The sequence below is a fragment of the Pongo abelii genome, chromosome 18 (assembly GCF_028885655.2).
Source record: "Pongo abelii isolate AG06213 chromosome 18, NHGRI_mPonAbe1-v2.0_pri, whole genome shotgun sequence".
Classification (NCBI taxonomy): Eukaryota; Metazoa; Chordata; class Mammalia; order Primates; family Hominidae; genus Pongo; species Pongo abelii.
The window spans coordinates 55,923,095-55,947,514 of record NC_072003.2 but is presented as its reverse complement, the minus strand read 5'-3'; the positions used below and the strand labels follow the sequence as shown (position 1 = coordinate 55,947,514).

General features: G+C 49.4%; 3 protein-coding genes and 2 pseudogenes across 3 annotated transcripts; 1 reads left to right on the top strand and 4 right to left on the bottom strand.

The window, feature by feature from the left end:
• Positions 1-971: 971 nt before the first annotated feature.
• Positions 972-3,828, bottom strand: LOC100462305 (developmental pluripotency-associated protein 2-like; annotated as a pseudogene).
• A 1,015-nt stretch (positions 3,829-4,843) lies between these two features.
• On the bottom strand, positions 4,844-6,601 carry LOC100460095 (metallothionein-1X). Its single transcript, XM_002826449.5, has 3 exons — positions 6,452-6,601; positions 5,790-5,855; positions 4,844-5,081 (listed from the first exon to the last, which is right to left on the bottom strand). Exons 1-3 carry the CDS (start codon positions 6,477-6,479, stop codon positions 4,990-4,992), a joined length of 186 nt encoding a protein of 61 aa, XP_002826495.1. The 5' UTR covers positions 6,480-6,601; the 3' UTR covers positions 4,844-4,989.
• Positions 6,602-11,282: 4,681 nt separating this feature from the next.
• On the bottom strand, positions 11,283-12,857 carry LOC100460461 (metallothionein-1A-like; annotated as a pseudogene).
• Positions 12,858-17,485: 4,628 nt separating this feature from the next.
• Positions 17,486-18,804, bottom strand: LOC112129345 (metallothionein-1H). Its single transcript, XM_024233151.3, has 3 exons — positions 18,704-18,804; positions 18,044-18,109; positions 17,486-17,716 (listed from the first exon to the last, which is right to left on the bottom strand). The coding sequence occupies exons 1-3, from the start codon at positions 18,729-18,731 to the stop codon at positions 17,625-17,627; spliced, it is 186 nt and encodes a 61-aa protein (XP_024088919.1). The 5' UTR covers positions 18,732-18,804; the 3' UTR covers positions 17,486-17,624.
• Positions 18,805-20,531: 1,727 nt separating this feature from the next.
• On the top strand, positions 20,532-21,871 carry LOC100435668 (metallothionein-1F). The gene is made up of 3 exons (XM_009236446.2): positions 20,532-20,630; positions 21,225-21,290; positions 21,636-21,871. Exons 1-3 carry the CDS (start codon positions 20,603-20,605, stop codon positions 21,725-21,727), a joined length of 186 nt encoding a protein of 61 aa, XP_009234721.1. The 5' UTR covers positions 20,532-20,602; the 3' UTR covers positions 21,728-21,871.
• Positions 21,872-24,420: the final 2,549 nt, after the last annotated feature.

Sequence of the window (24,420 nt, the reverse complement as noted above, 5' to 3'; positions counted from 1 at the left end):
CCTGACTGATACAGAGTTTGTTTTCAGGATTCAAAGGGAGGTAGGTATCACTGGGACCCCAGTCAGCAGATGTTCAGCCTCTCTGGGTCCCTAGAGGACTGAGATATATAACAGTTCCCACGGAAAAGCAGGCATGTGGTTTGGGCTAATTGCCCTCATGGCTACTATTTAGGGTGGGTTCTTTACTGTTCTCATGATGCAGCTCCAGTTTTATCATGAGCTCTGGCAGCCCTGTTAGCCCCTCAGGTCTCTCAGAGGAGAGGATCTGAGTGGTTCAGTTTGCCTTCATCATCCACATTGGGCAGTGTCAGGGCAGCCCCCTCCGGAAGAGTTAGCCTCTTGCTTTGTCCAGCCTACCCATCAATGCTCTATCTGCTGTGGCCAAGATGTGACCATGTGAATGAATGAATGAGTGAATGAGTAAATGGGTTTTGTTTTGTTTGTTTGTTTGAGATGGAGTCTTGCTCTTGTCATCCAGGCTGGAGTGCAGTGGCGCGATCCCGGCTCACTGCAACCTCTGCCTCCTGAGTTCAAGCGATTCTTCTGCCTCAGCCTCCTGAGTAGCTGGGATTACAGACTCGCATCACCAGACCCTGCTAATTTTTGTATTTTTAGCAGAGACTGGGTTTTGCCATGTTGGCCAGGCTGGTCTCAAACTCCTAACCTCAGGTGATCCACCCACCTGGCATCCCAAAGTGCTGGGATTACAGGCTTGAGCCACCGTGCCCGGCCTGTTTTTGTTTTTAAGGACAACTGCAGTGACTTTATTTTGATGGGTTTTCAGACTCTCTTTCTGTGGGGCTCTTTAGATGAGGCTGTGTCACTAGTCAGCCGTCTTCACTGTGGAGTCCTAATCACTCTGATTTTGTTTTGTAGATCATGAGGATTCATTCAAATTGTCTTTGCTTCCATTCCCTCATAGTGTGTTATATGGTGTGAAAGTACATCTCTCCTTCTCTAGTACATTGTATTCAAACACGTTGCTGCTGCTTCTCCATTGTCATTCATCTTTTCATCATCTTCTTATTCCTCTTAGCACAGTCAGCACGTAACATATTATCTTCTATGCCTAGGGATGGAAAAATGCAGGCAGATAACAAGAGAGAAATCATCCTCCTGTGAGTGGTAGGCACCCAGGCCTGACTTGCATGAAACTGCGGGTGTACACAACTCTTTGTGTCTACCGAGATAAGTCTGCCATGGACCACATGACACCCGACACCAGAGGCTTACATCAAAAAGGCCTCAACAGAAGCAGGAATAGAACATGAATTCACAGCCTTAGGCTGAACAGCTCTCACAGCAATTCTTGCCCATGATGCCAACATGGCTTCCTGAGTTGACGTTATCACTTCAAATGTATTAGTCTCTTCTGCTTTCTCATTCATCTCATGACTTTTCTGAAGCCTTGCTCTCTTGGTCACTGCCTTGTGTTTCCTCAACCATGGCTGTAATCTGGTCTCCTGTGACATTTCAGGAATATCTTGCTGTTGTTCAGGGTAAGCATGTCTATAGAGCCTCAGATAAACTTCTTTTTTTTTTTTTTTTTTTAGATGGAGTCTTGCTCTGTCACACAGGCTGGAGTGCAGTGGCGTGATCTTGACTCACTGCAGCCTCCACCTCCCAGGTTCAAGTGATCCTCCTGCCTCAGCCTCCCACGTAGCTGAGAGTACAGGTGCATACCACCATGCCAGGCTAGTTTTTTGTTTTTTTTTTTTTTTCGTATTTTTAGTAGAGACAGGATTTTGCGACATTGGCCAGGCTGGTCTCGAACTCCTGACCTCAGCCTCAGCCTCCCAAAGTGCTGGGATTACAGGCGTTAGCCACCACACCTGGCCCTCAGATAAACTTCTATTTTCTTGCCGTTAGGACTCAAACCTCGCTGTTGACACCAGTTCCACAAAGTCTCCCGACACAACTTATTAATGGGAGGCAAAGTGGTCAGCAAGGGAAAGACTGGTATTTTGCATCCAGCTTTTGTGGAGCTGTGAATTGTTTGTTTGTTTGAGGTAGATGAACTTTATTGTGTTTCTTAGGCTTCCTCGTTTTGACATCAGAAGTTGAAGAAACACTTATTCTATATTTGGATCATCTTTAACTGGCACCAATGTCAAAATCACACTTTCCTCATCATCTATTTCCCCCTCAAAGAAATTATTCTTGCTGCTATCAAAATTTGAGTCTGACATTTTCAGCAACACCCCTGTCTTGTCCATTCAGTGACAAGTTTTTTAAAAAATTAAGCCAGGCACGGTGACTCATGCCTGTAATCCCAGCACTTTGGGAAGCCCGGGCGGGCGGATTGCTTGAGTCCAGGAGTTTGAGATTGGCCTGGGAAACATGGTGAGACCCCCCTGTCTCTACCAAATAATCTGTTTTTGTTTTTTGAGACAGGGTCTTGCTCTGTCACCCAGGATGGAGTGCAGTGGCACGATCACAGATCCCTTTACCCTCGACCTTCCAGGCTCAAGTGACCCACCCACCACAGCCTCCTGAATAGCTGGGGCTACAGGTGCACGCCACCATGCCCGGCTAATTTATTTATTTTTTTCATTTTTGTAGCGACGTTTCACCATGTTGCCCAGGCTGGTCTCGAACTCCTGGACTCAAGCGATCTGCCCTCCTTCACCTCCCAAAATGTTGTAATTACAGGCGTGAGCCACTGCGCCCAGGCGAGTGAATGTTTTTCTCCTACTCCCCTGCTAAATCACATTCTTCTCCCAAAGCGTCCATACCTCTGTCTTAACCTGTCTCACGCCCAGCCTATCCCAGAGTCAGCGTGGAATGGGTGCTTCTCCTGGAGGTAGAAATCTTTAGCCCCCATGTGGCTCTCTGTCCCAGCCCAGCAGCTGCATCTTGCAGTGGTAAATAATTGCTCCCTGAATTCAACAGAGACTTGAATAAGATCTCCAGCAAAGGAACTGGCTCTTATTTATATATTATCTTACCTCTCTGTGGGCAGTACAATGGTTTACATACTGAACGGGGTCCCATAAGTGCTCATTGAATTAAGTAGAGAACATTTATGGATCACCTACTGATTGTCAGACATCACATCTGGCCCACACTTACTGAGGACTTGATATGCTCCAGGGACAGTGCTAGCCACATTCAACCTCACCACAACCCTATGGCGTAGGCCCTGTTATTTTCCCCACATTGCAGTTAAGAAATGTGAAGCACAGAGAGACCACATAATTCGCCTAACTAATGGAGCTGTGGGTCTAGCCAGGCAGCCTGGCTCCAGAGCTAACGCACTTAACTGCTTTACCAGGCTGTTTCGTGATGGTGTGCTTGACACTGAAGCTTTTGGAAGTTAAACAAGGCATTCCAATAAGAGCCACATCAAAAAAAATTGAATGACTGTACATTAATCTCTCCAACAGACATCCACAATAATCATGTCCCACCCAGCCCCAAGGAAGATGGGGCTCAGGACTGGGGGTGAGGGATGGAACAGGATGCCACTTCACACATGACTTGAAAAAGAAGCCTTAAGTTGAATGATCATGTTTGTCAGACCTGGCAAAAACATTTTGTACCTATCCCTTGAGAGGTTTGGCAGCTGCAATTTCCCAAAACAGAGTTATGAAAGAGCAATGGCTGGGTGCATTTGTGACTTTGGCACCAGGGCTTCTGGATCAAATCTCAGACAAACAGGGCAGTGCCCACATCACACTCCTGCCCTGCCTTATGAGGTCTCTGCCAGATTCTCTACCCAGAGAATGGCGCCTCAGACACCAACCCAACCTCAATGAGGTGGTGTTTCCCTAGCATGATCCCCCGAGGAAGCTCAAATCTACCCTCTGAGCTTGGTTTGGTCTCCATGAAGACATTTGCCACACTACGTGGTAAGGATTGCCAGCCTCTCCCTCCACAGCCAGCCAGAAGCTGGGCACCTCCAGGTTCCCTCAGCCACCAGGACAGGCAGCCACATGTTGGAGAGTTGCTCCAAATACCAACTGGGATGGAAAATATCTCCTGGTCCTGAGACCAGAGAGGAACTGGCAGAGGCCACTTTATTTCACCAAATAATTCTGTGTGACTGCTTCAGTGGGTTGTAAACCTAGGTACTTATTAAAAATTAAAAGGTAGGTTCCCTGGGCCCACTTAGCCCTAAACAAATTGGAAAGGGGGCGCAGGGATGGGGTAAATGGAATACCAGCTCAAGCACTTTTCCAGCCTCTCCAAGTGATTCAGCTGTGGAGCCAGTGAGGCCATCCTTCAGATGAATGAGGCACGTGGCCTCTGCCCTCCCCTCTCCAAACGGAACATGGGCTTCTCCCCTCATACAATCACACATTGGCCTTCTGTTCCCTGAGTGCCAAACTCTTCCCCACTTCCGGACCTTTGCTAGAGCTGTGCCCTCTGCAGGAATGCAGCTCTCAGATCCCAGTGGAAAGAGTTCTTCATTCAGGCTCACCCCAAGTGCATTCAGTCACAGCACCTTCTCCTTTATAAGATTCCTTATTCTATCATTTTCTCTCCCCTCAGCAGTCGAGTCCATAAGCTCCCTGTTCCCCTCACCACTGAGAACCCCATGCCTAACTGTATATGCAGTAGGTGCACCATAGGTGGCCGGTGAGTATAGGCTGTGTCACAGCTACACAAAAAGGGCAGCTACTACCAGTTAACTGTTGCTAGAATGTGGTAGAATAAACCACCTAGTTTGCCACAGTTCACAAAGGAGAGCCAAGGCCAGGCAGGATTACAGGAACCTTGCACCCAGACCCCCACTATCATGGTCCCCTCTCTGAAATGCCCCACAATCTGGGTTTCCTACAATCCAACTGGAACCAAGTGCCATATACCCAGTGACAAATGAGGTGCCCAGAGCCAGAACAGTCTAGATGAATTTATTGCCATTCACATATTTCATAGAAAAACAGATGTAGCAAACGGGTCAGTGTTGCACAAAAAAAAAAAAAAAAAAAATCCAGGTTTATACAGGTTGCTCTATTTACATTTGAGAGCAGGGCTGTCCTGACATCAGGCACAGCAGCTGCACTTGTCTGACGTCCCTTTGCAGATGCAGCCCTGGGCACACTTGGCACAGCCCACAGGGCAGCAGGAGCAGCAGCCTGGGGAAGAAAGGGAGAGTGAGAGGTCAGAGCAGACTCAATCAGGCACCTCCCTGCCCCAACAGAGGCCTGGCTCGAGCCCTGCCTCCAGCCCCAGAGGACCATCATTTCAGGATGGCATGGCTTTGTCAGAAGAGAACTGGTGGATCTCTGGGATGAGGGTTTTATATGAAAAAGCTGCCCAGCCTCACCTGAGTCTGGGACAGGACAGAAGACTGGACAGGTAGTGATTGGGGGTACAGCAACAAAAGGAGGCCAGTTCCCCAAAACCTACACTTAAATGAGGAAAGTCTTCACAACCGGACAGGGGGCAAACCCCTGACAGCAGTTCTGGGGAAGGCTAGGGAAGCTCTGGGCTGCCCCTGCAGGAAAGGGCTGGATCATTAGGTTTGAAATCACCCGGGGTCTTCCAGATCCTGGGCCTTAAGTGCTTCAGGACCCAGAAGGGTTAAGAAGGCTGCATCAGGAGGCAGGAGAGCTTTGTTCCCAACACTATCTGGTAACCTCTCTGGGCCTCAGTTTCTAGTTTGGTAATAAGAGGCTGGGACTCACCCATTTTTAAGGCAACTTGAGGTCTGATTCTGAATCAGGTGTTGAAGGAGGGGTTTGGGGAAGCTGGTCATTGGCCTGCCCCTGCCTGCAGAGCTCTGGGTTCCCTGCTCTAACTTGGCCCATCCCCCAGATTCGCAAGGAAGGCCCCTCACTCACTCTTCTTGCAGGAGGTGCATTTGCACTCTTTGCATTTGCAGGAGCCGGCACAGGCACAGGAACCACCTGCAAGGAAGACAAAAAGGAAGTGAGCGGGGAGTGAGATGCAGAAGGTACAGCAGCTGGTCAATAACGCTTCAGTGCCCCCTCCTCTGTGCTGCAGGACCAGCCATCAGAGCTCCTTTCCCACTCAGGGGAGAGGAAGAGAAGCCCCATCTTCTCTCCCTTCATTTTGGGAAGGGCAAGTGTCCTCTTGCTTTTACCCCACGAGCAAGGTCCCAGGCTCCAGACACAGCCCAGGAAGGCTAAGACAGGAGGCCAGAACCTTCTGTCCTGAACTCCGAAGAGGCAATGGCCCCCTACTTCCCATCCACCCTGACTGCTCAGAGCCTGGTCAGAGCATTGGGGCTCAGCCAGCAGCTCCCTGACCAACTGGGTGACATGGAGCAGGACAGCCTTGGGCCTCAGTACCCTCAACTCTAACTTAGAGGCACAGAGAGGTGGGAAGTGGTCTCAGGGACGTGATCGGGAAGAAAGCACCTAACGAAATAAAGGAGCCCCTTCAGCTGAGAACTTAAAATGCGACTTCTTCAAACCCAGGAACAGTCTGTACTGTGGCTGGGAAACGGGCATCCCAAGGCGCGGAGCTAGGTGTCCCTTACCAGGTGAGCAGGAGCAGTTGGGGTCCATTGCGAGGCAAGGAGAAGCAAGAGTTCCCGATCAAGAGGAAAACACGCAGCAGGACAGATGAAAAGCGTAGTGGAGCACAGCACTCGGCGGCTCCCTTTATAGTCCGGGAAGAGGGCCGGGCGCAGAGGCCCCGCCTCGTCCTTGCACCCGCCCCAGCTGAGTCTGCACCGCCCGCGATCCTGGGCCGGGTGCAGCAACCCGTGAGCTCAGCGCCGGGCGCACGGCGGGGCCCGCCCCTTTGGCCCCACCTCGTTGTGAACCTGGCAGTACGTGGCGTCCCTGGCGTCCTGCCTGCCCTTCCCAATTTCCCTGACATTGCCTGCCTCTCCCTCTCCTAGGCGCGCCGGGAAACTCGGAATCCCGGAGGTCTACACACCCCCAGCCTCCGCTCCACTGTGTGTAGCTTTGCATTTCCCAGAGTCCCTGGATCATGTCCCTGGATAGGCGGGAGCGGGGAGCATAGCCAGGGAGCAGTGTGCAAATGAGAGGCAGAGGATGTGACACTCGGATTTCCTGCATTGCCGGTCCCTGTCCCCGTCCCCACCTCGGTCTGTTGGCCACGTTTCTCTTATGTCTAGGGACAGAACAGACACAGGGCTCTGCCCCCGTCCTTGCATTCTCCACTCTTGAGAGGCTGAATGGGCACATTTGCCCAGGTCCTCCTTTGCATAAAACTCTCCAGGTCTCCCCACAACCTAGCCGGGCACCCCACCACAGGATGACAGTTTGGAAAATGTGGAATGCTCCCAGAAAAGGGATCACTTTAGGTGATATGCGGATTCCGGATTAAATTAAAATGCAAGAAACAGAGTTATTTTTTCTTCTATATTCTTATTACTCTACATAACATTAATCCGTGTTAGGCCCTTTTTAGTCACTTTGCATCTTTGAACCCTCACAGCAACCCTAAAGGGACATACTTCTATTTATGAACCCATATTCTAATCTGAACAACAACAATAAAGGGAGTTCAAGCCACCAGCCCAGGGTCAGAGGGCTGCAAAGTGACACTGCTGGGTCTGAATCCGGTCAGCGTCCCAAGGCAGTGATGAAGCTTCCCTTTGGCCTAGGTATATTAATCTCTTTACTGCTTGAAATCTTTAAACAAAACCAAGCATCAAGGTCAGTCCTGGAAGCAAAACAGAGATGCAGAGGGGATATGAATAAGCATAATTTGATGGCAACCTTCTATGTCTGGAAGTTAAACTGATTCTTTTTTCAGTAGCACTAATGAGTTTGCTTTCCATATAAATACATCTAAGGAAATAGGAATCATTTGAAAGAAAAACGTTAAGTCACGTATTGGTGCAGGTGGTAGCAGAACTGGCAGGCATCCTTCCGTTTCTGTTATGGGGACAGGGACTGTCTTGCTCATGGCTTTATATTTCTGGTGTGAATCCCTATTTTGTGGGCAGAGTGCAGGACCGTGTCAGGACCACAGGTCAATGCTCATGTGGCTGATGAGAAAGACAGAGGACACACAGGGAGGGACACCAGGCCTGGCTCTTTTGTCTGGAGTAAAAATGTCAACTATGTTATTGTCTGAGTCCATTTGGGCTGCTACCACCAGATACCTTAGACTGGGTACCTTAAAACAGCAAAAATATATTTCTCTCAGTTCTGGAAGCATGGAAGTCCAATGTCAAGGCACCAGCATATTTGGAGTCTTGTGAGGGCCCCGTTCCTCATGGATATCTCTTTCTTGCTGGGTCCTCACATGGTGGAAAGAGTTAAACAAGCTCCCTCAGGCCTCTCTTATTAAGGCGCTAATCCCATTCATGAGCACTAGGTCCTCTTATTTCAGTCACCTCCCAAATGCACCACCTCAATACCAACACACTGAAAATTAGATTTGCACATATGAATATTGGAGGCACACGAGCATTTAGACCATAGCAGCCATGAATAAAAATAACAAAATAATAGTTAATATTATAGATCATTTGCCATGTGCAAGGCACCATTCTAATTTCTTTATACCTATTAAATCATTTGTTTCTACAAGTCAGACCCCATTACAGTCATATGCTGCTTAGTGATGGGAATACATTCTGAGAAATGCATTGTTAGGTGATTTCATGTTGTGCAAACAGTGTAAAGTGTGTAATAACAAACCTAGATATTATGGCCTACCACAGACCTAGGCTATGTGGTATGGCCTATTTGTCCTAGGCTTCAAACCTGTACAGCATGCTACTCTACTGAATACTGAAGGCAATGATAACACAGTGGTATTTGTGTATCTAGACATAGCTAAACATAGAAAGGTACAGTACAATTACCTTATAACCTTATAGGACCACTACGCTATATGCAGTGCATCTATAACTAAAACGTCCTTATACAGCACATAATGTATTATTATATTCTGCCCCTTTTACAGTGCAGGAACTGAGCCACAGAGAGGTTGTGTCACCCAGGTATACATGATGACACACCTGGGATTGGCACTCATACAGGCTGACCATAGAATAATGCCCTCAATCACAAGCCTGTGTCACCCCGTCATGTGACACATGAGGACACTAACTCTGGCACAGAGGCACAGTGGTAAGAGCACTGAGCTGGCAGTCAGAACCTCTGCATAGCTGTGTGTCCTCTCTGGCTTCAGTTCACCAGCTATCAAGTCAGGGCCACAATTGTGCTAACTAACCATGGGCCCTTCCAGCTCTGGAATGTGAGGGTCCGGGCTTAGCATCCATTGACAGCATGATATTTCACTATGGCGAGGGCATGAGGACACCCACAGCATAGATTCATTCATGCCTTTACTTCTAAACTGTGTGACCTCGGGAAGATTGCTTAACTCCTCTAGAAGACAGTACAACTCCTTTAGAAGACAGCGCCATCTCACCAAACCCTTCACATTCACTGTGTCTCTGGTTTGTGTGAAGATCAGATGACTTGAAAGGCCGGAAAGGCTTGTTCTCTGTCTGAACGCTGGAGCACTGTCTTATCCTGGAGAGCGGGTGCAGGAGGTCATCCACATGCCCTTGAGACCAGAACAGCAAGACTCCAAACCCATCTCCAACTTCCAGTCCACATAATACCTGCAGGCAGATGGGCCTTTTCCAAGGAGCTTGATGGGAGCTAACAGGATAGTCTGTCTAGAAAGCCCACATGGACAAATTATTATAATAGCACTGTTCAGTAAGCCCTAGGCCACTAGTACCAGGCCACTGTCCCATTTGATCCCTACATGGAAATATAATCTCCTGTATATGGATGAGGAAATGGAGGCTCAGAGAGGTTAAGTGACTTGTGCAGGCCACACAGCCAGTCAGGAGTGAAGTGGGCTGTGAACCCGGTTGTGTGACACCAAAGCCTGCACTTGGCCCAGGCTACCTTCTGAAATTCTCTCGTCACAAAGAGCACTTGCAGCCCATCTAGGTCTTGACTCCTGGGGCACCTGTCTCATCTTCCTTGTGATTGAACCCCAAATAACAATTCCCTGAGCAGATAGCTGGAGGGACCAGCTGTTGGTAGCAATGATCAGTCCTCATCCTTCTCAATGAACACCACACACCTTCAAACTACAGAATATGCCATCACCCCTGCAGAGGTGGAGTCAAATACTTCACCTGGGAACCCCAGTTGCTATCTATAGTCAGCTTGCCAGGACGATGCTGGACACTTCGCTCCACCTGCCTATTCACTGCACTGGCCTGAAGTAACCAAGGGCTGGAATTTGAAGGAGACTGCAGCCTGACCTTGGGAGAAACTTCCAAAGATTCAGAGCCGAGTCAGAACAAGGAGCTCTCAGGGGTAGTGAGAGTTCCATGAGTTACATGGTGCCATTCAGGACTGATAGTTCCTTTTGAACATGTCCAGGCCAGCACTGCTGAAGGTGTGTGATCCACGCACGAGAGTCAGTCTACAAACTGTTCCCAGTCTGAAATACGCACCCTAGAACATATATGCAATGTTTGCAAATTTTTATTTTTCTGTTTTTTTATATATTTATTTAAATATAGTCATATATTTTGTTTTTCATATATTGTTTTTTGTATGTATTATTTTATTTTCATATATTTATATTTATTAATAATTTGCCTGTTTAATATTAAAAAGTAGATTTTGTTTTTATATTTCATACTAATTCATTTTAGTTCATTTTCCCAAAGTTTAGGTCTGTTACAGATGTCCACGCCCATGCCATTATATCTCTTACACGTATACTGCTTTTTTTTTTTTTTGAATTGGAGTTTCCCTCTTGTCACCCAGGCAGGAGTGCAGTGGTGCAATCTCGGCTCATTGCAACCACAACTTCCTGGGTTCAAGTGATTCTCCTGCTTCAGCCTCCCAAATAGCTGGGATTACAGGCACCCGACACCACTCATGGCTAATTTTTGTATTTTTAGTAGAGATGGGGGTTTCATCATGTTGGCCAGGCTGGTCTTGAACTTCTGACCTTTTGTGATCGCCCACCTCAGCCTCCCAAGTTACTGCGATTACAGGTGTGAGCCACCATGCCCGGCCTACATGTATAATGCTTTTACATTTTTTAGCAAAGACAGGTAATGTGATTTGCCTTAAGGCACTCAGTGTGTAAGGTGATAGGACATGGTACCAGCACCCATGTGTCTGGACTCTCAATGCAATCACTTATCCCAGCTCTGTTGGGTATCAAGTCACTTTTTTCCAAGGCACACAAAATAAAACTGAGCCAGAATAAAGTCAACTTTTATTATCATTAGCATACTTTATTTTTAAAAAACCAAATGTACTAATGGGTCAGGGTTGTATGGAAAACAATTCCGGGTTTGTACACTTTCTACTTCTGGGAACAGAGCTTTCCCTACATCAGGAGCAGCAGCTGCACTTGTCAATGTCCCTTTGCAGACACATCCCTGGGCACACTTGGCACAGTCCATGGGGCAGCAGGAGCAGCAGCCTGGGGAAGAAAGGGAGAGTGACAGGTCACAGAAGACTTGAACAGGCACCTCTCCGCCCCAACAGTGGGCCTGGCTCAAGCTCGCACCCAGACCCAGAGGAGCCTTAGTTCCGGATAGTGTGCTCTGTGAGACAATGGTGGATCTTTGGAGTGAGAGCCTTCCTATGAAAAACTCGCTCAGCCCCACCTGAGCCAGGCAGGACAGGGCAGAAGACTGGACAGGCAGTGACTGGGACTGTGGGGACAAAGGAAGCGCAATTCCCCAGGACCATACACTTCAGTGAGGAAAGCCCTCAAGAATCAGGTCTGTGGTTGGCCAGCTGGTACATTCTTGTGACCTCAGTTTCCCCATTGTTAAGAATGAAGGTTGGGTAGGAATCAACCATCCCTAATGTTCTTCCAGCTCTGATCCTGAATCCGTTTCAGGGGATGTGGGAAGCTGGTGATGAGCCTGCTCCTGCCTGCAGAATCTGAGATCCCTCCTCTGACTCAGCCCAGCACCTCCCCCCTCCCTGCGATTCCCAGGGAAGGCCCCGCACTCACTCGTCTTGCAGGAGGTGCATTTGCACTCTTTGCATTTGCAGGAGCTGGTGCAGGTGCAGGAGCCACCTGCAGGGAAGAGAAAAAGGCAGTGAGCGGTGAGTGTGGTGCAGGGTTAGGAGCAGGCTCTCAGCATCCTCCTGCTCAGTGCATGGGAAACCTGGTACCTTGTTCCACTCAGGCACACGGAAGCCCAGCCCCACTTTTTTCCCCACAGGCTCGGATGGGCAGGCGCCCTCCTAATTTTACTCCCCAAGGGCTTATATCAGGAATCCCTAAGAGGCAATGCTGCCTGCCTCCCATCCACCTCAGGCAGCTCTAATGCTGGACAGAGCACTGGGTCCCAGCTCGGGAACCCACTGGCTATCTGGGTGACCTGGCAGTTTTGAGCCTCAGTCTTCTCGCTTCAAAAATGGGAGGGCCACTTTGGGAGGCCGAGGCGGGCGGATCACGAGGTCAGGAGATGGAGACCATCCTGGCTAACACGGTGAAACCCCGTCTCTACTAAAAATACAAAAAATTAGCCGGACGTGGTGGCGGGCGCCTGTAGTCCCAGCTACTCGGGAGGCTAAGACAGGAGAATGGCGTGAACCCGGGAGGCGGAGCTTGCAGTGAGCCAAGATCGGGCCACTGCCCTCCAGCCTGGGCGACAGAGCAAGACTCAGTCTCAAAACAAAACAAAACAAAACACAAAAACAAACAAACAAACAAAAAACAAAAAAAAAGGGAGGCGCTGGGAAGATGACAACATTCCAAGTGGTAATGAAGGCGCTTGACAGGGAAAAACACGAGAAGTGTAAAGTAAGGGAGGCCACTTTAGGAAGAGCTAACATGCGCCTCCCTCCTGCCCCGGGTACATTCTATCCTCTGGAATGGAAATGGATATTCTGAGGCCCCGAAATCCGGTATCCCTTACTAGTGGAGCAGGAGTAGTTGGGGTCCATTACGAAACGAGGTGAAGCTAGAGTTCCTAAGGGAGAGGAGAAGAAGCAGTGGGGCAGGTGGGAGGCGTGGTGGATTCTAGGAACCGGAAGCTCAATTTATAGTTAGAAGAGGGGGCCGGGTGCAGAGCACCCCTCTTCCCCACCGCCACGCGCCACGCGGAATCCCCGGCGCCTGCAGTCTTGGGTTGAGCTGTGCGCAGCAGGCAGGTCAGGCGCACTATCCCCTGAGTGCAGCCTGGTGGGCTCCCGAGGGCCGCCCCTCTGGGGCCCGCTCGTGCGGGAGGGGCTGTGCTGCCAGAGGTACGCGCCGCCCCTGCCACCCTGAGGGCCATTTCCCATTCCCAGGTGGTCGCGCTGTCGCCACCCCCTCCGTTCCCCCCGCCCCGCACCGTCGCCCTCAGCTTAGCCTCTCCCGGGTCCGTGGTGCATCCGGGTCCATCCTCGTGCTCACCTTCTTCATCGGCTGGAGCGGGGAGCAGAGCGAGTGAGCCGTGTGCAGATGAACCACGGTGGAGGTGACTTTTGCTTCTGCCTCGCCCTCCCCCCACATTACCTGTACCTCTTCCCACCTAAGACCCTCAAACTCGTTTCCCCTGTAGACAGATCGTGGCGACCACCGGTCGGCCTCTCTCTCTTCCCTCCATGCTCCTCCTCTGAGGTGATGGCAGGCACATTTGTCAGTTTCCTCCTTTTCATATAGTTCTCCGGGACTTTCCAGGCCTGCCGGCCACCCCACTGCAGGATGGCAGTTTTGAAAATGAGGGATGCCCTCCAAAGAGGATGACTTTAGGTGACATGCAGACCCTGCGGTCAATCAAGGAGAGAAGTGCGTATTTCTCTTCAATGTTCTTATCATGTAACATTTAGAATGTGCCAGGCCTCTTTAAATCATTCATTCCTTGAACACTCCCAACAATCCTAAAGGGAAATTTTCACTCGCGTCCGTGTGAAAAGACCACCAAACAGGCTTTGTGTGAGCAACAAGGCTGTTTATTTCACCTGGGTGCAGGCGGACTGAGTCCGAAAAGAGTGTCAGCGAAGGGAGATATGGGTGGGGCCGTTTTATAAGATTTGGGTAGGTAAAGGAAAATTACAAAGGGGAGTTGTTCTCTGGCCGGCAGGAGTAGGGGTCACAAGGTGCTTAGTACGGGAGCTTTTGAGCCAGGATGAGCCAGGAGAAGGAATTTCAGAAGATAATGTCATCAGTTAAGGCAGGGACCAGCCATTTTCATTTCTTTTGTGGTGGAATGTCATCAGGTAAGGCAAGGCAGGGCATTTTCACTTCTTTTGTGATTCTTCAGTTACTTCAGGCCATCTGGGCGTATATGTGCAAGTCACAGGGGATGTGAGGGCTTGGCTTGGGCTCAGAGGCCTGACATAAATACTATTTATGACCCGTTTTACTAACCTGACAACTATAACAAGAAGTTTAAGTAACTTGCTCAACGTGACAGAGCTAAAAAGTTTACACTGATTTGAATCTAGCCAGCGTTTCAAGAGAAAGTGTCCAAGATCAAGCCTTCCTTTGGCCCAGGTTTGTCAGCACTTCTCTATTGCTGGAAATCTTTTTTTTTTTTTTTTTTTTTTTTGAGACGGCGTCTCCCTCTGTCGGCCAGGCTGGAGCGCAGTGGCACGATCTTGGCTGGCTGCAATCTCTGTCTCCTGGGCTCAAGTAATTCTCCTGCATAATGCTCCAGAGTAGCTGGGACTACAGGTGTGTGCCACCATGCCAAGTAATTTTTGTATTTTTAGTAGAGACCGGGTTTCACCAAGTTGGCCAGGCTGGTCTCCAACTCCTGACCTCAGGTAATCCGGCCGCCTCAGCCTCCCAAAGTGCTGGGAATACAGGCATAAGCCACCGTGCCCAGCCTTTTCTGACTATCTTCTATGTGTGGAATAAGACTGATTTTCATTTTCACTGGTGGAAAAGAGTTTGCTTTAAATAAAAAAAATATATTTAAGAAAATATCAATCACTTCAATGTTATATGTTAAGTAAAATACAGTGACTGTGAGTGCAGAAATGACATTCTTTTTCATCTGACATGAAGCATGGAATCTTGCTTCTAGCTTAATATCCCTAGTGTCGATGACTATTATATGGGAGGAGCAAATGTCCCTTTTGACCACAGGACACATGTTCATGTAGTAGATGAGAATATCAGGATACACAAGTGAGCGTATCTGGCCTAGCTGTTTTGTCTGTGACTAAATAAATATCCCCCATGCTATATGTAATGAGAAAAAAAAAAAGCAACAGTTAATGTTATAGATGACTCGCCGCTTGCCAGGCACCATTCTAAGTTCCTTACACGAATTAAATCGTTTAATTTTACAAGCAGCTATTATTATACTCCAGTTGATGAGACTGAGACACAGAGAGGTTGCGTCACACACGTAGTGGCAGAGTTGGGATTTGCACTCATGCAGGCTGACTGCAGCATCATGTCCTTACCCCATGCTCTATGCCACCAAGTCAACACAAATATGAGGACGCTGAATGTCCTCATATTCCACCGCTGGGAGGCAGCGGTGGAAGCACGTTGAGTTGGCAGTGAGACCCCTGTGCATAGCCGTGACCTCCCTGGGCTTCAATTCCTATCTCTCAAGCCAAGAGCAAAATTTGTTCATCTCAGAAAGTATTAATCATTTCAATGTGAAATGATACATAAAATGTGCACATGGCAGCAGAAATGGCAGTCATTCTATATGTGACACGAGGCACAGCATCTTGCTCATAGCTTTATACCCCTGTGTTGATGACATTTTTGTGGTTACAGTGAATGACTCTCTGGTTTACAGGACCCGCGTTTGAGTGGCAGATGACAGAGACAGTATACACAGCTAGGCACTCCAGGCCTGGCTGCTTTGTCTGTGAATAAACAAATATGCCCTGAGCTATGTGTAATGATTGTTTGAAAGAAGCAATAGCCAATATTATAGACTACTCACCACTTGCCAGGCATCATTCCTCATTCTCTCTATCTCTCTTTTTTTTTTTTTTTTTTTTTTTTTTTGAGGTAGAGTCTTGCTCTGTTGCCCAACCTGGAGTACAGTGGCACGATCTTGCTCACTGCAACTTCTACCTCCTGAGCTCAAGTAATCCTCCCTTCTCAGCCTCCAGAGCAGCTAGGACCACAGGTGCATGGCATCACATCGTCTAATTTTAGTAATTTTTGTAGAGATGGGATTTCTCCAAGTTGCCCAGGCCGGTCTCAAACTCCTACGCTCAAACAACCTTCCCACCTCTGCCACCCAAAGTGCAGGTGTTACAGGCATGAGCCACTGTGCCCAGCCCACTCTCTCATTTAATCCCTGCATTGAGATATAATCTTCTTTCTACAAATGAGGCACTAGATGCTCAGAGAGTTTGGGTGACTTGCCCAAACCACACAGCCAGTAAGTGGTGGAGTGGGCTGTGAACTAGGACTGCCTGACAACTAAAACTATGCCCTGGGCGCAGGCTGCCTTCTGAAATCGCTTAACATGGAAGCAGCAGGTAAGCGTGGTTTTGACTTCTACACAAGGAGACTCATCTTCCTCTTTGACTGAACATCGAATAGCATTCCCTCCAGAAATGGAGGGACTAACTTGTCATTAATAAGACATCCAGGACTCTTTCCCTCCTAAGGAACATCACCATGCTCAGCCAGCTGCACAATCTGCCATAGCTGTGTTCTGAGAACTTGTGTAAATAAAGTATTAGTAATTATGGAGATGATGAAATCACAAGCAAAATTCCAAAATAACTTCATCTGCAACCCACGATCACATTGCTCTTGCCAGGAGCATGCTGGTTTGAAGTAGTCAAGGGCTGGAGCTTGAAAGAGGAACAAATGAAGCCCGACCTTGGGAGGAACTTCCAAAGATTCAGAGCCAGCTCCCAACACGGAGCTCTCAGGGTTCAGTGAGTGTCCTGAATGTGCTGTCTGTCTGTGACGCTGGCTAGGCCAAGCCTGATGGTTCCTCATGAGAATGTCCTGGCCTGTGCTGCTGAAGGTGTGTGGTCCACAGTGGGGCCAGTCTGCTGTTTCCAGTCTACAATGCAAATCACCCATGAACGTAAGTGCAGAGTTTGTAAATCTTCCATTTTTCTGTTATTTCTGTATGTATTTATTGATTTTTTTGTGTAAAATGTAAAACATGGGTTCTATATTTTGTGTTTCATTATCTTCATAATTAATATTACTTTATTTACAGACATTTAGGTCTGGGATGGATATAAAATGAAAACTGTCCCTTCACTGTGGAGTTCGAGAAGCCCCGTGGAGGATTCAAGTAACTTAGGCGTTGGAATCCACCTCCTGTGGTCACTTTCAAGCCTAAAATCTGCTGAGGAACTGAACCTGGGCAGGGAAAACTGAGAATAAACATGAGGAATGGAGAAGTCTCTGTACCACGTTTAATATGAGTGGAGCTGATAGCATATGTTCCCATCCCCATATGATCCAGCACAGTGCAGGTGCATTTTACAGAAGATGGAGGTCAGTGATGTAATGGGGCTCGCCTGAAGGCACTCAGACTGTTCGGCACTCACATTTCCATCCAGAGCCCAGTCTCCAAACTCCCAGTTCAATCTCCCACCCCAGTCCCTTATTCCAAAAAACACAACAGGAACCAGAACCAGAATCAAGTCTAAGTGTTTAATTATTATTCACATATTTCACAGAAAAAAAGGAATGTAGCAAATGGGTCAGGGTTGTAGAAAAAAAAATCCTGGATTTTACGTGTCATTCTGTTTTCATCTGACAGCGGGGCTGTCCCGACATCAGGCACAGCAGCTGCACTTCTCTGATGCCCCTTTGCAGATGCAGCCCTGGGCACACTTGGTACAGCCCAGGGGGCAACAGGAGCAGCAGCCTGGGGAAAAAGGGAGAGAGAAGTCACAGCAGATTTGACCAGGGAGCTCCCTCTCCCAACAGCCGGCCTGGCTGGATCTCAGACTCCAGCCCCAGAGGATCCTTAGTTCAGGATGGCATGGCTTTGTCAGGAGACAACTGGGTGGATGTTGGGGTGAGTCTTCCTAAGAGAGACTGCCCAGCCCCACGGGAGCCCTGGACAGGGCAGAAGACTGGAAAGGCAGTGACGGCCTAGGGGGACAAAGGAAGCAGGCACTCAGGGCCAGCCTTGGGTTCCCTCCCAACCTTAGCCACAGCCCCAGATTCCTGGGGATGGCCCGGCACTCACTCTTCTTGCAGGAGGTGCATTTGCACTTTTTGCACTTGCAGGAGCCGGCGCAGGCGCAGGAGCCACCTGCAAGGAATAGAAAAAGCCAGTGTGTTGTGAGTGAGATGCAGAAGGTACAGCAGTGGGTCAATGAGTGTCCAGTTCCCCCTTCTCTGTTCAGGACCAGCCCTCAGAGCTCCTTTCCCACTCAGCAGAGGAAGAGAAGACCCATCTCTTCTCCATTCATGCTGGGAAAACCAAGCACCCTTCGCTTGTATTCCAAAGGTAACTCCCAGGCTCCAGGCACAGCCCGGTAAGACTGCCACTTGGACATTCTGTCCTGAACCCCGAAGAGGCCATGTCCCCACCTATCCAATGCCTCCCATCCAAACCGGCTGCGGTCAGAGCCTGGTTAGAGCATTGGGGCTCAGCCAGCAGCCTCGTGACCAACGGGGTGATGTGGAGTAGGACAGCCTTGAGCCTCAGGACCCTCGATTCTGTCATAGAGGCACAGGAAGGAGGGACATGCTCTCAGGAGCTTGGCCAAGAGGAAAGCACTGGAGAAGTAAAGAAGTCCTCTTCAGCTCAGATCGCAAAATATGACCTCCTTAAACCCAGGGACACTCTCTATCGTGTCTGGGAATTTGGCATCCCAAGGCACAGAACCCGGGCGTTCCTTACCAGCGGCACAGGAGCAGTTGGGGTCCATTGCAAGCCGAGGTGAGACTGGAGTTCCCAAGCGAGAAGAGAAGAGGCAGTGGAACACGTGGAGGGCGTGATGGAGCGCAACAGTTGGCAGCTCCTTTTCTAGTCAGGGGAGGGAGCCGGGCGCAGAGACCCTGCCCCGCCCTTGCACCCGACCCACTGAGTCCGAGCCACCCGTGGTCCTGGGCTGGGCTGTGCGCAGCAGACGGGTCGGGCGCAAAGTACCCTGAGCGCAGGTCGGTGCACACCGCGAGGACGCCCCTTTCGCAGCGGCTCCCGCGGGAGGCGCTGTGCACCCGGGTGAGCTGCTTCTTTCACCCTGCGGGGCCTGCCCAGTTCCTTGAGATTACCTGCTTCTCCCGCCCCTTGGTGTTTCGCGTGCCCTGAGATCCTGACCTGCGCCCTGTCAACAGCTAAGGCTTTCCTGGAGTCCCAGTGCAACCCCGGTCTCATGTTCAATTGTCTGGATTGGTGGGAGCAGGGAACACAGCGAGGGAGAAGTGTGCAAGGGACATGCGGAGGATGCGACCTTTGGATCTCTGGCATTGCCTGTCCCTGTCCCCGTCCCCACCTCAGTTCTTCGGCAACGTTTCTCCTGTGCACAGCAACACGGAAGACACAGGACCCTGCCTTCCTCCCATCAAAGTATACTTATTTATATCCCTCTATGTCTCTGTTTTGCTTCCAGGACTGACCTTAATGCTTGGTTTTGTTTAAAGATTTCAAACAGTGAAGAGATAAACATACCTAGGCCATAGGGAAGCTTCATCACTGACCTCTCTACCTTGAGAAGCTGACAGGATTCACACCAAGTAGTGCCACTTCCCAGCCCCCTGACCCTGGGCTAGTGGCTTGAACTCCTTGTCATTGTCCAGATTAGGAATACGGGTTTGTGAATAGAACTCACGCCCCTTTAGGGTTGCTGTGACAGTTCAAAGATAGAAAGTGACTAAACAGGGCCAAACACAGACCCGTGTAACGTAGAGTAATAGGAATATGGAAGGAAAAATAACGAGCGCTCTTGCTTTCTAATTTAATGCAGGATCTTCGTATCACCTTCAATGATTCCTCTTCTAGGGACATGCCACACTTTCCAAACTGCCATCCTGTAGTGGGGTACCCGGCTAGGCTGTGGGGAGTCCCTGGAGAGATTTACACAAAGGAGGACCTGGACAAATGTGGTGGCCCTTTCAGCTTCTCAAGAGTGGAGAATGGAAGAGAGAGAAGCAGAGCCCTGTGTCTTCCGTGTTGCTGTGCACAGGAGAAACGTGGACAAAGGACTGAGGTGGGAACGGGGACAGGGCAGATAATGCCAGAGATGCGAAGTTCGCACCCTTGGCCTGCCCTTTGCACACTACTCCCTTGCTATGCTCCCTGCTTTGGCAGATCCAGAAAGTGGAGCACAAGACTGGGGTTGCCCTCGACTCCAGGAAAGGCTTAGCTATTAACTAGAGACCTGGGCCTTGGTGAAGGTGAGTGGAAAGCCAGAATACTGGGGTAGGCGGAACGCCAAGGGGAGGGTGTAGCAGGCAACCTCAGGGAAGCTGGGAAGGCCTGGCAGGGTGAGAGAAGCCGCACACGGGGAGCACAGAGCCTCCCTCGCGATCCGGTGCGAAAGGGGCGGTCCCGCGGTGTGCACCCAGTTGCGCTCAAGGGACCTTGCACTTGGCCCATCTCCTGCGCACAGCCCAGGCCAGGACTGCGGGCGGTGCGGACTCAGCGGGGCGGGTGCAAGGACGGGGCGGGGCGTCTGCGCCCGGCCCCGTCTCCTGACTATAAAAGCAGCCGCTGGCTATTGGGCTCCACTACGCCTTCCACGTGCACCACTGCCTCTTCCCTTCTCGCTTGGGAACTCTAGTCTCGCCTCGGGTTGCAATGGACCCCAACTGCTCCTGCGCCGCTGGTAAGGGACGCCCGGGTTCTGTGCCTTGGGATGCCAAATTCCCAGACACCATGGAGAGTGTCCCTGGGTTTGAGGAGGTCGTATTTTGCGATCTGAGGTAAAGGGGACTCCTTTATTCGTCCAGTGCTTTTCTCTTGGCCAGGCTCCTGAGAGCATTTTCCTCGTCCCTGTGCCTCTTTGTCAGAGTTGAGGGTCCTGAGGCTCAAGGCTGTCCTGCTCCACGTCACCTGGTTGGTCACAGGGCTGCTGGCTGAGCCCCAGTTCTCTAACCTGACTCTGAGCAACCTGATTGGATAGGAGACACTGGATAGGAGGGGACATTGCCTCTTCCAGGTTCAGGATAGAAAGTCGAAGTCGCCGTCTTCCTGAGCCGTGTCTGTAGCCTGGGACTTTCCTTTGGAGTACAAATAGGAGGGTGCTTGGTTTTCCCAGCATGAAGGGAGAGGACATGGGGCTTCTCTTCCTCTGCTCTGAGTGGGAAAGGAGCTCTGAGGGCTGGCTCTGCACAGAGAAGGGGGAACTGGACACTCATTGACCCACTGCTGTACTTTCTGCATCTCACTCACCATTCACTGGCTTTCTGTCTTCTTGCAGGTGTCTCCTGTGCCTGCGCCAGCTCCTGCAAGTGCAAAGAGTGCAAATGCACCTCCTGCAAGAAGAGTGAGTGCGGGGCCATCTCCAGGAATCTGGGACTGTGGCTAAGGTTGGGAGGGAACCCAAAGCTGGCCCTGAGTGTGTGCTTCTGGGGAACCGGCCTTCCTTTGTCCCTGTAGGCTGTCACTGCCCATCTAGTCTTCTGCACTTTCCAGGGCTTATGTGAGGTGGGGCAGCTTTCTCAAAGGAAGACCCACTCCAATGTCCACCAATTGTCTCCTGACAAAAACCATGCCATCATGAACTAAGGGTCCTTTGGGGCTGGAGGCAGGGATTGAGACAGGCCTCTGGTGGGGCAGGGAGTTCTCTGGTCAAGTCTGGTCTGACCTCTCACTCTCCTTTCCTCCCCAGGCTGCTGCTCCTGCTGCCCTGTGGGCTGTGCCAAGTGTGCCAAGGGCTGCATCTGCAAAGGGGCATCAGAAAAGTGCAGCTGCTGTGCCTGATGTTGGGACAAACCTGCTCCCAAGTACAAATAGAGTGACCCGTAAAATCCGGGATTTTTTGTTTTTTGATACAATCTTGACCCATTTGCCACATTCCTTTTTTTCTGTGAAATATGTGAATAATAATTAAACACTTAGACTTGATTCTGGTTCTGATTCCTGTTGTGTTTTTTGGAATAAGGGACTGGGGTGGGAGATTGAACTGGGAGTTTGGAGACTGGGCTCTGGATGGAAATGTGAGTGCCGAACAGTCTGAGTGCCTTCAGGCGAGCCCCATTACATCACTGACCTCCATCTTCTGTAGAATGCACCTGCACTGTGCTGGATCATATGGGGATGGGAACATATGCTATCAGCTCCACTCATATTAAACGTGGTACAGAGACTTCTCCATTCCTCATGTTTATTCTCAGTTTTCCCTGCCGAAGTTCAGATCCTCAGTGGATTTCAGGCTTGAAAGTGACCACAGGAGGTGGATTCCAATGCCTAAGTTTCTTGAATCCTCCACAGGGCTCCTCAAACTCCACAGTGAAGGGACAGTTTTCATTTTCTATCCATCCCAGACCTAAACCTTTGTAAATAAAGTAATATTAATTATGAAGATAATGAAACTAAATATAGAACCCATGTTTTACATTTTACACAAAAAAATCAATAAATACATACAGAAATAACAGAAAAATGGAAGATTTACAAACTCTGCACATAGGTTCATGGATGAGTTGCATTGGAGACTGGTAACAGCAGACTGGCCCCACTGTGGACCACACACTTTCAGCAGCACAGGCCAGGACATTCTCATGAGGAACCATCAGGCTTGGCCTAGCCAGCGTCACAGACAGACAGCACACTCAGGACACTCGCTGAACCCTGAGAGCTCCATGTTGGGAGCTGGCTCTGAATCTTTGGAAGTTCCTCCCAAGGTCAGGCTTCATTTGTTCCTCTTTCAAGCTCCAGCCCTTGACTACTTCAAACCAGCATATTCCCGGCAAGATGTAGTGTGATCGTGGGTTGCAGATGAAGTTATTTTGGAATTTTGCTTGTGATTTCATCATCTCCATAATTAATATTATTTACACAAGTTCTCAGAACACAGCTATGGCAGATTGTGCAGCTTGCTGAGTGTGGTGATGTTCCTTAGGAAGGAAAGAGTCCCTGGATGTCTTGTTAATGACAAGTTAGTCCCTCCATTTCTGGAGGGAATGCTATTTGATGTTCAGTCAAAGAGGAAGATGAGTCTCCTTGTGTAGAAGTCAGAACCACGCTTACCTGCTGCTTCCATGTTAAGCGATTTCAGAAGGCAGCCTGCGCCCGGGGCATAGTTTTAGTTGTCAGGCAGTCCTAGTTCACAGCCCACTCCACCACTTACTGGCTGTGTGGTTTGGGCAAGTCACCCAAACTCTCTGAGCATCTAGTGCCTCATTTGTAGAAAGGAGATTATATCTCAATGCAGGGATTAAATGAGAGAGTGGGCTGGGCACAGTGGCTCATGCCCGTAATACCAGCACTTTGGGAGGCAGAAGTAGGGAGACTGTTTGAACCCGGGAGTTTGAGACCAGCCTGGGCAACATGGAGAAACCCCGTCTCTACAAAAAATACAAAAATTATATGGCTCTGGTGTCCTGTGCCTGTCCGAGCTACTCTGGAGGCTGAGATGGGAAGGTTGCTTAAGTTCAGGATATAGAGGCTGCAGTCAGCCAAGATTGTGCCACTGCCCTCCAGGCTACGCAACAGAATGAGACTCTGTCTCAAAAAACAAAAAGCAAAAAACAAAAAAAAAGGAAAAGAAAAAAGAAAATAAGAGAGTGGCCTGGCTCCTGCCTAGGTTTTAATAAACAATGGAGATTATGATGATTCTCTCTGCACTGACTTTCTTGGAAAAAGATACCATTAAATCCTAACTCACTCCTGGAGAAAGGCTCATTGGTTTGGAAGCATTGCTCTGGATGGGATGCTATGAAGGGGTTGCATACCTGGCTGATCCAGTGCCAGGAGGAGTGTGGATGTCCTCCTGCAGAAAGTCCTCTGTGATAAGACGCTGCCCCAACATTTGAACACACATAAAATCCTTTCCCGTTCTTCATGTCATTTGACCTTCGTGCAACCTGTTGAATGAAGGTCACAAGCTTCAGGACAGGGACAGAAAATATTCAGTGGCTGGTGTGCTTGAGTCATCTTTCAGAGGAATTAAGCAACCTGCCCAATGCCACACAGCTGAGAAGGAAAGGGATGGATGAACCTACGGTACAGCTGGCCTCTGGCCCTGCCCACAGCTGGCAGATAATGGCATCCCTAGATGCCAAACCCTGCCAATCTCTGTTCAAAGCTATAAAGGACCTTGGGGATGAACAAATTTTGCTCTTGGCTTGAGAGATAGGAACTGAAGCCCAGAGAGGTCATGGCTATGCACAGCGATCTGACTGCCAACTCAATGTGTTTCCAAAGCTGCCTCCCGGCCAGACATTCAGAGTCCTCATCTTTGTGTTGACTTGGTGGCATAGAGCATGGGGTAAGGACACGATGCTGCAGTCAGCCTGCATGCGTGCAAATTGCATCTCTGTCATTTTGTGTGTGACACAACCTCTCAGTCTTATCAACTGGAGTATAATAATATCTGGCTTGTAAAATTAAATGATTTAATTCATGTAAGGAACTTAGAATTGTGCCTGGCAAGGGGTAAGTCATCTATAACA